Raw genomic sequence first — 12,500 nt, forward strand, 5'->3', positions numbered from 1 at the left:
TATTTAAAATTAATATTATTATGGGAAATCTATGTGTTCTTCTCCAATTGCTTCTAATTCATCTGACACAGTGTCTCCATTTTTTTTTATACAAAATTCTTCAGATTTAGCCTCTTAATTTCCCTCTCAAAGTGCACCAGATTCATGGGGGGGCCATACCCCCGGACCCCCCTTGGAGGGTCGGGACCTCAGCTGGCTACTATTTTCACCCAGCTGGACATTGGACGCAAAGGCAGAAAACATTGCGTGTCTGAAGGCATTTAACAAGAGGGGGAATGTATCTGTTTAATGTGCAAGGAAAGTGTTGCCGTGGAAGGATTACAATTTACGAAGACACTATGAAACTAAACATCAGAGCAGCTACATGTCCTGATAAATGTGTTATTTTTGCAAAGTGACCCTGCCCTTCGTAGATTTTTCTGTATGTGGCCCTCAGTGAAAAAAGTTTGGACACCCCTGCTATAAACTGTCTAATAAAGCAGAAAAAAAAGAAAAATAATGGGCAAAGTGAGTCACCAAGGTGAGTGTATGTCTTATTGAGGGTCTGTGATCAGGCAGAAATCCCACCTTTTAGAGGCCTCAGAGAGGTCATTTCATCCAAAACTTCACCTCAAACCGCTGCCTCTAACTGACGGACCGTGAGTCTAACTGACAAAATTAATTTACTGTCAGAACCAGAAGAATCTGATGAAGACACAGTGTGAATATTGTGTCTGTAATGTGAAGAATGTGAGAACCAGAGCATTTTAAAAGTGTGGTACAGTCTGCCTCTCTCCAGAAACGTCATGTCTCAGTTATCAAGGGAGTCTATGCGGCAGTTGGTTGGACACCATTTAGCTTGGAAGCCCAGACCTCCCATTGTGTAGGTCCGATTGCTTCAGTAGTCACATCTATGCGACCGGCAGAATATGTCCTACATTTCGATGTAAAAATTATCCATGTAGGGTTTCATTTGTGGGAGTGAGATGCAGTTATATCACAGGTTTTGGTGATTTTTTACACCAGTTCTACACTGTAACAGTTGGTTCCCCACTCTGCCTCTGAACATTCCGTCCCATCCGGATCCCATTATAAATTTAGAAAGAGGCTGAAAAAAGCTAAAACTAAAACTGTGTTTGTTCAAAGACTGTTAAAGATTTTAAAAAGTATAAGAATGTGAATAAGAATTGAATAGCTGTAATTCATGTGAATTGTTTAAAGTTTGAATGGAGGTTGTAGCTGAAAAAATGCCGGAGGAGATAGGTTTCAAAGCGGATTAAGTTTTAGCGGTTTGGAATGCTGCTCCCATCCACTTCAATGTTAAAATAATTTGTTAAAAAGCTGAATATTTTAAATAGTTTAAAAGGTAGAAACATGTTGAAATGTGTTTAATAATGTGATGAAAGAGCTGAACATTGTGATTGTAGAATGGTTTAAATAGCTGAAAATTTGAAGGAGTTACAGTTTTGAAGGATTTGAAGGCTGCTCCTATCCGCTTCAATGTTAAAATAATTTGTTAAAAAGCTGAATATTTTAATTATTTTAAAAGGTAGAAAAAGCTGAAAGGTGACCCACCATGTCCTTACAGAGATGAACATTTTGGTATTTGAATGGTTGAAATAGCTGAAGATTCAAAGGAGTTGAAGTGAACAAAAAACGTACGGAAATAGTTTAATAATAAATATTTGAAGAACAATAGTGTGAATGCTGGAAGCTCCAGCATTCACACTAATTAACTTCAGAAGCAGCATCAGGTGAATGCAGGTCGTCCTGCTGTAATGGAAATGCAAACCCCGGCCTTACAGGGCTGAGGTAATGAGCCAAACTGAGTCATATGGAGACGGACAAACACCATTGGTGTGTCAGGGTGATATGATAAACTGTCCCCAGCTCTTCCTCCTCTATCAGACTGAGAGCAGCCTCTTCATACCTGAGAGTGTCCAGTCTCCAGAGGGGACCGCCCCGTCCAGCAGACAGTAGGTCCACTCTTGAGGCTCCTGGATGGTTGTAGCGCAGGTCCAGCTCTCTCAGATGGGAGGGGTTGGAGCTCAGAGCCGAGGCCAGAGAATCACAGCCTTTCTCTGTGATCAGACAACCTGACAGACTACACACACACACACACACACACACACACACACACACACACACACCCACACACACACACACACACACACACACACACACACACTAAATTATAAAATAAAGCTAGGCCTATCTCTTCCTCCCTTTATCTGTCTGCCTACCTTTCTCTCTCCACACTCAGTCACTACTATCCATGCTTAAAGGAAGCAGGATTATAACCTCATTTAGCACTTTATTTTGAATTTAAATATTTTATGATTTTATAGCATTTGTGGACTCCAGTGTTAATTTCGTAGACTAAGACTATGACGAAAAATATTCGTCTACGAACCTTTTTCACGGACGTAAACTAAATAAAAACTAAATAAAAAGGCAGATGTGATGACGAAGACTGAGACTAATTTAACTGACACTATAGTCTACGAATAGGAACTAGACGAAACTGTTAGGGCGGGACGAATGGAGAAGAGATCCAATCAGAACTACTCTTTTTGTGGGACAAGTTGGGAAGAAATCCAATCAGTGCAAAGCAGCGAATGCAACCCTGTGTCGGTGAAAATCGACGGGAGACCGCGCAGGTGTGAGAGGGTGGAGTGAGCCGCTGTGCAGAAAAACTCTGCGGTTTAATGGACAAAAATGATAGACAGGGATATCCTGCCCCTTAACATTGTCTAGTGGAACGGCTAAGTTCCGCGATCTGTTTGTAGTAGGCTGTGTCTCGAGCTTGAATACACAGAGCCATGTCCCCAAACTGACTGCGAAACTATGTAGGAAATGAACTGTGAAACTGCCGCCTCCGTCCGTTAGTTTCTGTTTTCACCCGAGTAAGTTACAATCAACTCCGACGCATGGACAGCGTTCAATTAAAACCTCTAATTTTATTATCTAAAATTTGATGCAAAAGAAGTCTGAACACACACAGCGGCAGCAGTGTTGCTTAAAGGAAGGCGCAGTTGCTCAATTTTATCAGCACCTCAACTGCGTGCTGCTGCTGCTGCCCAGGGCGGCCTAAACGATCTCGGGGCCCGTTTCAAAACCTAGTGTGGGGCCCCCCACTTTTTTAAAATATTTTCTTTATTTTATTTTTTTTATAAATAATGCTTGTGCATGCTCCCCGCAAAAAGAAAAAAGATTGTGGAATCCAGTTGGTTCATAGACAGATCATGAGATAATGGACCCCCGGGCACAGGCTCTTAAAGCCCCCCCCCCCCCCATCCAGTCAGGTACACTGATTTTATCTGAGATTATTACTAATGAAATAGAATACATGTTTTGTATTACAACCATTAAATCTGTGTCTGTATTGCATATTCAAAACTTAATACCATTCAATGACGAAAAACACTTAGTAGACTTATATTTAGTAGACTAAGACTAGACTAAGACTAAAAGATTTCAGATGACTAGAATAGGACTAAGACTAAATGGTGTGATATTCAAAAGACTAAGACTAAATCAGAATTTGCTGCCAAAATTAACACTGGTGGACTCAGTCCATTTTGTAATTCACAATAGATTTAAAAAATACAAAGACAAATGTAATTGAAAACAACGTCATATTTGTCTGGTTATCTTTGCCTTTTGTATTGTTGTTGATACAAAAATGATCCGATTGCTGACTCAAAAACTGTGACAGGATCCGAAACGTGAGTTTTGTCATCCATTGCTACTAGACACAGTAATAATCTTTAATTTATATCAAAGTCATATATATATTTATTTTCATATTCATACTGTATATAGTTTATTCTATATATCATATAGGCCGACCTATACTTGTTTTTTCATATATCAACCTTTATGAAAAAAAGTGAAAATTAAATGTATTAAAATGTTTTGTCTGGTTTTCCATAATGTTCACACAGTAGTTCAATGTGAAATAAAAATTGCCAAGTCATGTGTGTGACGTTAGGGTTAAGGAAAGCTCACCGGAAACTCGGTAGTTGATTGGCAAATCAAGACGCCCCGTTGGTAACCACACACACCTGGCTGAGCCTCCACTCGCTCATGCAACAACAGAATAGAAGCAAGCTGCAGTGTGAGCTCATCCTCAAGTTACCATCACACCCCAGCCTCGAAGCAGACCGGGGCTGAATGGATTTACTTCATTTTTTGTTTGGCTATGCCCAGCAAAGGTTGGCAATCTAGTGTGATCTGCCGTTATACTGGAGTGTGGAGGAGACTGTGTGCCTTGAAGACTGAGAGACACCATCTCTCCTCTGGAAATGTAAGTAGTCCTATTTAAAAACAAATCTGTCCGTTTATGAGTTCAATGTGTGTAATGTGCTTTGATTTATCCCTCCTATAATAACCAACGCCGACTGACACGAGAGAATGCCGCTGGGTTTAGTAGTTAGCGTTAGCGTCCACTAGCTTAACGGTTAGATCTGTGAGTCTAGCCATGACTGTTCTTTAGCTCTATGTGAGCTCACGTTAGATCTGCCGTGACAGCCCATGTGTGAAAAACAGACGGTGAAACTGTACGGTGTGTTGGAAACTGAAGAGTATTTGTTTGTTGTTGACGGTGTGTAGTTATGCAAGCAATCGTGGTACATGCAGCAGTAGGCCTATTACATCTCCAGTGTAATGTACACTATAATAGACAGGAATACTGTAAGTTGCCTCTGCTGCTGTTTGTTTCCTGTCCATTATATTTCAAAAAGCACACAGTATCACTCAGAACTCGTTGCTTCTTGAGCAAGGGCTATACTGAATTTATTAGTAGCATATCTTATTTAATAATGGAAGAAAAAATATATTTTCATTAGTTAGTAGCTTTGCCATAACTACAGATGTATAATGTATATGTCAGCTAGGTTAAATGATGTAACATTGAATGTGCCATGTTTTATAGATATGAGTGACCTGACGGACCACACTATCTGTTCCATCAGAGGAGACTGTTCACTTTGTGGGACAGGTGGTCTTCTTCAGGGCCCACCAGCAACAACTGGACAGTTACATACAAGTTATGGCTTTGCTTCTGTTTGTACACTTTATATTTCCATTTCACTGGCTATGAATAAACTGCTTTATTTTTAAGTATGGTTTTGGTCTTTTTAAAATGCAATGATAATGTTTTATAAGAAAACATTTTCAGAGATATTTCGAAAGCCGTGTCAAGTATGGATGAGTGAAGCCAGGTTATCAGCAAAATGCAACAGTCCTAGATGATTTTGTTAACTGCAATCTGTAGATTTATTTTGTCCATTTTATTTGCGATTGATCTGGCATTGGAGAGGAAGATGCTTGGCAGTTTGTGTGGTCGTCGTTTTAGCCGCACGAGAACTTTCTCTATGCCGCCTTCGCCCCCTGCCTGTGGGGTTAACAATCCACGGAGCGCCCGGTGTCCTGGCGATATATTCCGATATGCCGTTGGAGTGAAAAAAGTCCTTATTTACGGCCTGTTCGGCCCGCAATCCAATGCTGATTAGATCCTGACGACTGTAGACAGGATTTGCCCAGCTGACGTTACAGTTGAAAAATAAATGTATGTACAAAAACACTAAGAAAAAGCACCGAAAAGGAGAGCTCAAAGCCGCTGCGTCTAGACGCGCCGTCATAGCAACAATTGTGTTACCCAAAATAAAAATAATATATTTTCGAAATACGTTTTTAGTTTGCTTTTGGGTCAAATATGTTCATATAGTATGTACAGATTAAAATAAATAACTATCAGGTGATATAGGTGAGAGTGTGCTGAAAGAAGATACCAGAAGTATGATAGGTGGCGCTACAACGAGCGCAAATGCGTTTGGGTTTATAACTGCCACACCGAACATCCCACAGTCAAAAACTTTATATCCACAGATTCACTGGGGTCAGCTGCATCTTTTAGCATAGGCCACGCCCATTTGCTTATAGATTTTACACAGCACATCTACGGACACACATGGAAAATATTTATCCAAGGGAATTTTTATACGACCATAAATGACGAAACGGTAGCACTTTGAAAATTTGAAAATTAGCTAACTTGTACTACTTTGTATGTAAATATTCATATATCCAAAACTATAAATCTTATCAAGTCCAAATTTTAGACATACATGTTGGTGCTATTCTAAGATGCGCTCTCAAAAAGTTTTGGAAAATGACTCCATAAGGGTATATACCTGTATATATAAAGTTGATATCTCGTAACTAGCCGCTTAAAACTCAAGGCAGACCATCATGGGGCATACTTGAGTCTATAAAAAATATGGCCAAGAAATATTAATGTGGGTGGGACTTATTAAGACATTTTTTTTTTGGGGGCTGGAAATTCAAAAAAGTGTCGACAGTGGAGAGGCTGACAATCTCTTTTTGCTCATAACTCCCCAACCAAACATACCACATTCAAAAACTTTATATCCACATATTCACTGAAGTCTGCTGCATGTTTTAGCATAGGCCACGCCCTTTTAAGCCGTTAATGAATATTTGCAAGATCGCAAAAACTTCAAAACAGACTTTTCACATCTCCTAACACAATTTTTGCACAATTGACACCAAACTTTGAACACAATATCTACAGATGCACACGGAAAAATAATTACTCAAAAGAATTTTGCTCCGACCTTCGATGACGAAGCGGTAGTCGGGCAGTCTTTCAGTTAGAGCAATTTGATTGGTGGAGGGCTAGCGAATCAGTGAAGCCCGGAAGTGAGGCGGGTAGCACAAACAGCTGACAACAGCTAGCCATTGTTTTAATGTGTTTGTTCTAAAATGCTCATAAATCCAAAACTGTACATCGTATTACTGTAAATCCAAACTTTTGACATATGGTTGTGCTATCCTAAGTAGCTTTCTCAAAACGTTTCAGAAAATTTCTCCAGAAGGGGGCGGCAAAAACACAGAAAGTATATATCACCTTATCCACTTAAGCCTATTTCTCTTTTTTTTTTTTTTGCTTTTTTGTCTGTAACTCCCAAACCGAACAATCCACATTCAAACATTTAACCCGGATTCTGTGAAGTGAGCGGCTGGCGCCGCGGTCGTCGAAGCTCGGGTTCCGAGTTATGTTGGAGGCTTGGCCCCCGTTCATAACTGCTTGCAGTTCTAGTATTTCTTTTGTCTTTTATATTTTTTTGAGAACAAATTTATCTCTTCTAGAAATTGAGGAGGACATGTCCCCTGTATTCCCCATGAAATCTAAACCTACTGTATGTAAAAACGTATGTCAATCAGAAGATTAAAGATCCTTTGATAAATCATCGCAGCAGACACAATCCTACAGGTTAACTTGTTATAAACTAAACAGTTGAACTGGTTGATAATCTGACCTGAGAGTTTCCAGTTTACAGTGTGGACTCTTCAGTCCAACAGAGAGATGCTTCACTCCTGAATCCTGCAGGTCGTTGTTACTCAGGTCCAGCTCTCTCAGACTAGAGGAGGAGCTGAGAACTGAGGCCAGAGCTTCACAGCTTCTCTCTGAGAGGTTACAGTCACTCAGCCTGGAGAGACAACAGTAAGGGAAAGAGTAAGACGCTTTTAACTTGTTATTGTCGTTTAATGATTATTTACAGATGAATAAATCCTACGTACAGAGCTTTGTTGGAGGCTTTGACCACTGGCAGCAGCCTCCGAAGAACCTCCTCTGAAGCAGAGTAGTTCTTCAGGTCAAACACGTCCAGATCTTCTCCTGATGACAGTACGATGAAGGCCAGAGCTGACCACTGAGCAGGAGACAGTTCATCTGTGGAGAGACGTCCTGATATCAGGGACTGTTGGATCTCCTCCACTAGAGAACGATCATTCAGTTCATTCAGACAGTGGAACAGATTGATGCTTTTCTCCGAAGAGATATCCTCACTGATCTTCTTCTTGATATACTGGACTGTTTCCTGATTGGTCTGTGGGCTACTTCCTGTCTGTGTCAGCAGACCTCTGAGGAGATTCTGATTGGTCGGCAGTGAAAGACCCAGGAGGAAGCGGAGGAACAAGTCCAGGTGGCCATTTGGACTCTGTAAGGCCTTGTCCACAGCACTCTGGTAGAACTGTGTCTCTGTAGATGTATGGGAGGTTGTTTGTTCTTCTGACATCAGATTGACTCCAGAGTTGATGAATGTCAGATGGATATGAAGAGCAGCCAGAAACTCCTGAACGCTCAGATGGACGAAGCAGAACACCTTGTCCTGGTACAGTCCTCTCTCCTCTCTAAAGATCTGTGTGAACACTCCTGAGACCACTGAGGCTGATTTGATATCGATGCCACACTCTGTCAGGTCTGATTCATAGAAGATCAGGTTTCCTTTCTGCAGCTGCTCAAAAGCCAGTTTTCCCAGAGACTCGATCATCTTCCTGCTCTCTGGACTCCAGTGTGGATCTGTCTCAGCTCCTTTATCATACTTGATGTTCTTCAGTTTGGCCTGAACCACCAGGAAGTGGATGTACATCTCAGTCAGAGTCTTGGGCAGCTCTCCTCCCTCTCCGGTCTTCAACTCATTCTCCAGAACTGTAGCAGTGATCCAGCAGAAGACTGGGATGTGGCACATGATGTGGAGGCTTCGGGATTTCTTGATGTGGGAGATGATTCTGTTGGCCTGCTCCCTATCTCTGAATCTCTTCCTGAAGTATTCCTCCTTCTGTGGGTCAGTGAACCCTCTGACCTCTGTCACCATGCCAACACAGTCAGGAGGGATCTGATTGGCTGCTGCAGGTCGTGTGGTTATCCATAGGCGAGCAGAGGGAAGCAGTTTCCCCCTGATGAGGTTTGTCAGCAGCACATCCACTGAGGTGGACTCTGTAACATCAGTCAGGATCTCATTGTTGTGGAAGTCCAGAGGAAGTCGACACTCATCCAGACCGTCAAAGATGAACACAACCTGGAACTCTTCAAAGCTGCAGATTCCTGCTGCTTTGGTTTCAGAGAAGAAGTGATGAACAAGTTCCACCAAGCTGAACTTTTTCTCTTTCAGCACATTCAGCTCTCTGAAAGTGAATGGAAATGTGAACTGTATGTCCTGGTTGGTTTTGTCTTCAGCCCAGTCCAGAGTGAACTTCTGTGTTAACACTGTTTTCCCAATGCCAGCCACTCCCTTTGTCATTACTGTTCTGCTTGGTTCATCTCTTCCAGGTGAGGCTTTAAAGATGTCTTCTTGTCTAATGGTTGTTTCTGGTCTGTGTGGGTTCCTGGATGCTGTTTCAATCTGTCTGACCTCATGTTCATCATTGACCTCTCCAGTCCCTCCCTCTGTGATGTAGAGCTCTGTGTACATCTGATTCAGAAGGGTTGGGTTTCCTGCTTTAGCGATCCCCTCAAACACACACTGGAACTTCATCTGCAGGTTGGACTTTAGATCATGCTGGCAATCTCCAGAAAGACTTCCTGAAAGAACACACATAAGAATGAATCAACAGTCAAAGACAGCACATATAATATCACTGAGGGCTTCATGATGAAAATATGAATGCACATACACTCACCGGCCACTCTATTAGGTACATCGGTTACATTTCTTGTTAACACATATATCTTATCAGCCAATCACATGGCAACAACTCAATACATTTAGGCATAGACCTGGACAGGACAACTTGTTGAAGTTCAAACCGAGCAAAATAATTGGGAAGAAGGGGGATTTAAGTGACTTTGAACGTGTCGTACCCATTTCATCTCTGTCTCAAACTGTCTAATGAAGCAGAAATAAAGGCAAATAAATAAACCTTAATTTGTTTTACATGTAATTCCCCCCATTTCAGAATCATATATATTTAAATTAGTGGATTATAATTGATCAAATGAAAAATAAATAATCTTAATTTTTTATAATTGTTTTAACATGTAATTCCCCTCCTGTCCTTTAGGTGGTGATGGCGGTTGGCCTGTCACACCCGTTCCCCACAGTGGACGTCCACGCTCACTACACCATGTGACTTTGAACGTGGCATGGTTGTTGGTGCCAGACGGGCTGGTCTGAGTATTTCAGGAACTGCTGATCAACTGGGATTCTCATTCACAACCATCTCTAGGGTTTACAGAGAATTGTCCGAAAAAGAAAACATATCCAGTGAGCGGCATTTGTGTGGAGGAACATGCCTTGTTGAAGTCAGAGGTCAGTGGAGGATGGACAGACTGGTTCGAGATGATAGAAAGGCAACAGTAACTCAAATAACCACTCGTTACAACCAGGGAATGCAGAATACCATCTCTGAATGCAAAACACGTCCAACCTTGAAGCAGATGGGCTACAGCAGTAGAAGTCCCCATCGGTTGCCACTCCAACATCACATCTTGGCCCACTTTAGGCATTGTTTAAATGCCACAGCCTACCTGAGTTTTGTTGCTGACCATGTCCATCCCTTTATGACCACAGTCATAAAGGGATGGACATGACATGATCCAGACATGATCCAGTTTAAAAAAAGGTTCAAAGCAATGATTTTCATAAGGTACAGGGATGAGGGTGTGAAGTAAGAGGGTAATTATAATTATATGGATATATATATATATATATACTGATTGTATAGATATGTATGTATATATGAATATATTGATTGTTTATAAATATAAATATAGATATATGCATTATATAAATATATAAAATATAAAAAATTTATAGTATATTAAGTTGTATGTAATTGGCAAATATAGTATCGCCAATAGTACAGAGAATATAGATAAGAGAAGCGAATATAATTGTTGTTTTTGTTTTATTTTATTTTTTATTTTTTATTTTTTTTTATTTTTTTTATTTTTTTTTTATTTAATAAATATTTTGATTTTTAATTTTTTTTTAAGGAAAGGGGTAGGATTAAATAAGTGTATACTTCTTCCTGCTCCTTTTCAGGCATATTTATTGTATTTCCATGCTTTTCATTTTGTTTTGTATGTGGATGTCTGAAATAAACTAAATCAAATCAAATCAAAATCAAAAAAATCAAAAACAGTGTACCCATCTTCTGAAGGCTACTTCCAGCAGGAGAATGCAACATGTCACAAGCCTCAAATCATCTAAAACTGGTTACTTGAACATGACAATCAGTTCTCTGTACTCCAATGGCACAGTCACCAGCTCTCAACCCAATAGAGCCCCTTTGGGATGTGATAGAATGAGAGATCTGCTGCCAGATCTGCAGCAACTGTGTGATGCTATCATGTCAATATGGACAAAAACCTCTGAGGAATGTTTCCAACACCTTGTTGGAAGTATGCCACGAAGAATTAAGGCAGTTCAGAAGGCCAAAGGAGGTCCAACCCGATACTACAATACCTAATAAAGTGGCCGTTGAGTGTATAATAATTTTTGCTTTATTTGTATGTTTTTAAATTGAGAACTGCATATTAAAATGATCAATCACCTCTGAATAAATACAAGTATAATAGCCGTTACTCTAAAGCCTATTGCATCCCCTCCCCCCAACCAACCACTATCTGAGGGAAACACTGAAATATGAAATATATAAATAAACAGATATAAACATTTCTCCCTCCATCTCTTGAGACTTCAGTAAATGTCCCATTTCCCCATCATGTTAAACCTTTAGAGAAATCCTCTTACTGTTCCACAGAAGGTCAGCCAGCTCCTCCTGCTTCATGCTCCTCAGGAAGTCCAGTGTGATCTTCAGAAATGCCTCTCTGCTGCTGCTCTGCTCCTCATCCTCACTCTGACCCTCTAAGCATTCTGGGTAATCTGGACTCAGAAGCTTCTGCATCTTCTTCAGCTCGTTCTTCACAAACGTGACGATGTTTTCCTCCAGCAGCTGGAACAGAATATTATATGAACGACACAATCAAACTAAAATCATGAATCAAACATCAGATCCATGTTGGACAGAGTGACAGTCCACTGGTCTAAACAGTTAACCTTTATTTCTACAGGTAAATCCCATTGAGACTGGAAACTCTTTTTCAAGGGAGGCCTGTTCTCATTCCCACTTTACCATTCCCACACTCATTCATACACCGATAGCAGCAGGCTAACTATCTAAGGTTCTGTGTCTTGCCCAGGGACACTTGGACATGCGGCAGGGAGACGGGGGATCGAACCACCGACCCTGTAGTTGAGGGTCGACCACCCTACACACTTCACCTCAGCCGCCCTAAAGTAAGTTAAACATGGAGGTTGATGTGAACAGAACAGATAGACAGTAGTAGTTGTACAGACCCTGAATGTGGAGTCCAGGTGTGTTTGATGCTGCTGGTCAGACCGTCCACTGGGAACCTCTGAGATCTCCTGGTCGACTCTGTGGAGAAACCATAAAGAATGAGCTCATGTCTGGGGTTAAAGTTTCCCTCCAGGGGCCGCTGGTGTCTGCAGAACAGAGGGAAGGGGCAAACCGAGGGGAGAGGGGCAAACCGAGGGTAGAGATACAGCAGGAGGCCTTTGGAGGCAGAGCAGGTGAGCTGACCACACAGAGTTTTTATTTTGTGTACGTTTTAAATCCTTACCTTAGTTCAGGGTTAAAAGACGGACGTCCATCTTTGAAGTTCAAAGGTATATACATAGACTCATCAC

General features: G+C 41.0%; 1 protein-coding gene across 1 annotated transcript in view; it reads right to left on the minus strand.

Moving 5' to 3' along the window:
- The window catches only part of LOC307263206 (NLR family CARD domain-containing protein 3-like), a 19,508-nt gene that overhangs the window by 5,002 nt on the left and 2,006 nt on the right, over positions 1–12,500 (minus strand). Inside the window, exons 4-9 of the mRNA XM_080044296.1 lie at positions 12,434–12,500; positions 12,150–12,228; positions 11,544–11,745; positions 7,588–9,370; positions 7,326–7,496; positions 1,910–2,083 (exon numbers count right to left, since the gene is read on the minus strand). The exon at positions 12,434–12,500 is cut by the window's right edge and continues 44 nt beyond it. Coding sequence (XP_079900422.1) covers positions 1,910–2,083; positions 7,326–7,496; positions 7,588–9,370; positions 11,544–11,745; positions 12,150–12,228; positions 12,434–12,500 — 2,476 coding nt within the window. The remainder of the gene's footprint in view (positions 1–1,909; positions 2,084–7,325; positions 7,497–7,587; positions 9,371–11,543; positions 11,746–12,149; positions 12,229–12,433) is intronic.

The sequence above is a fragment of the Ammodytes marinus genome, assembly GCF_949987685.1.
Source record: "Ammodytes marinus genome assembly, chromosome: 16".
Classification (NCBI taxonomy): domain Eukaryota; kingdom Metazoa; phylum Chordata; class Actinopteri; order Uranoscopiformes; family Ammodytidae; genus Ammodytes; species Ammodytes marinus.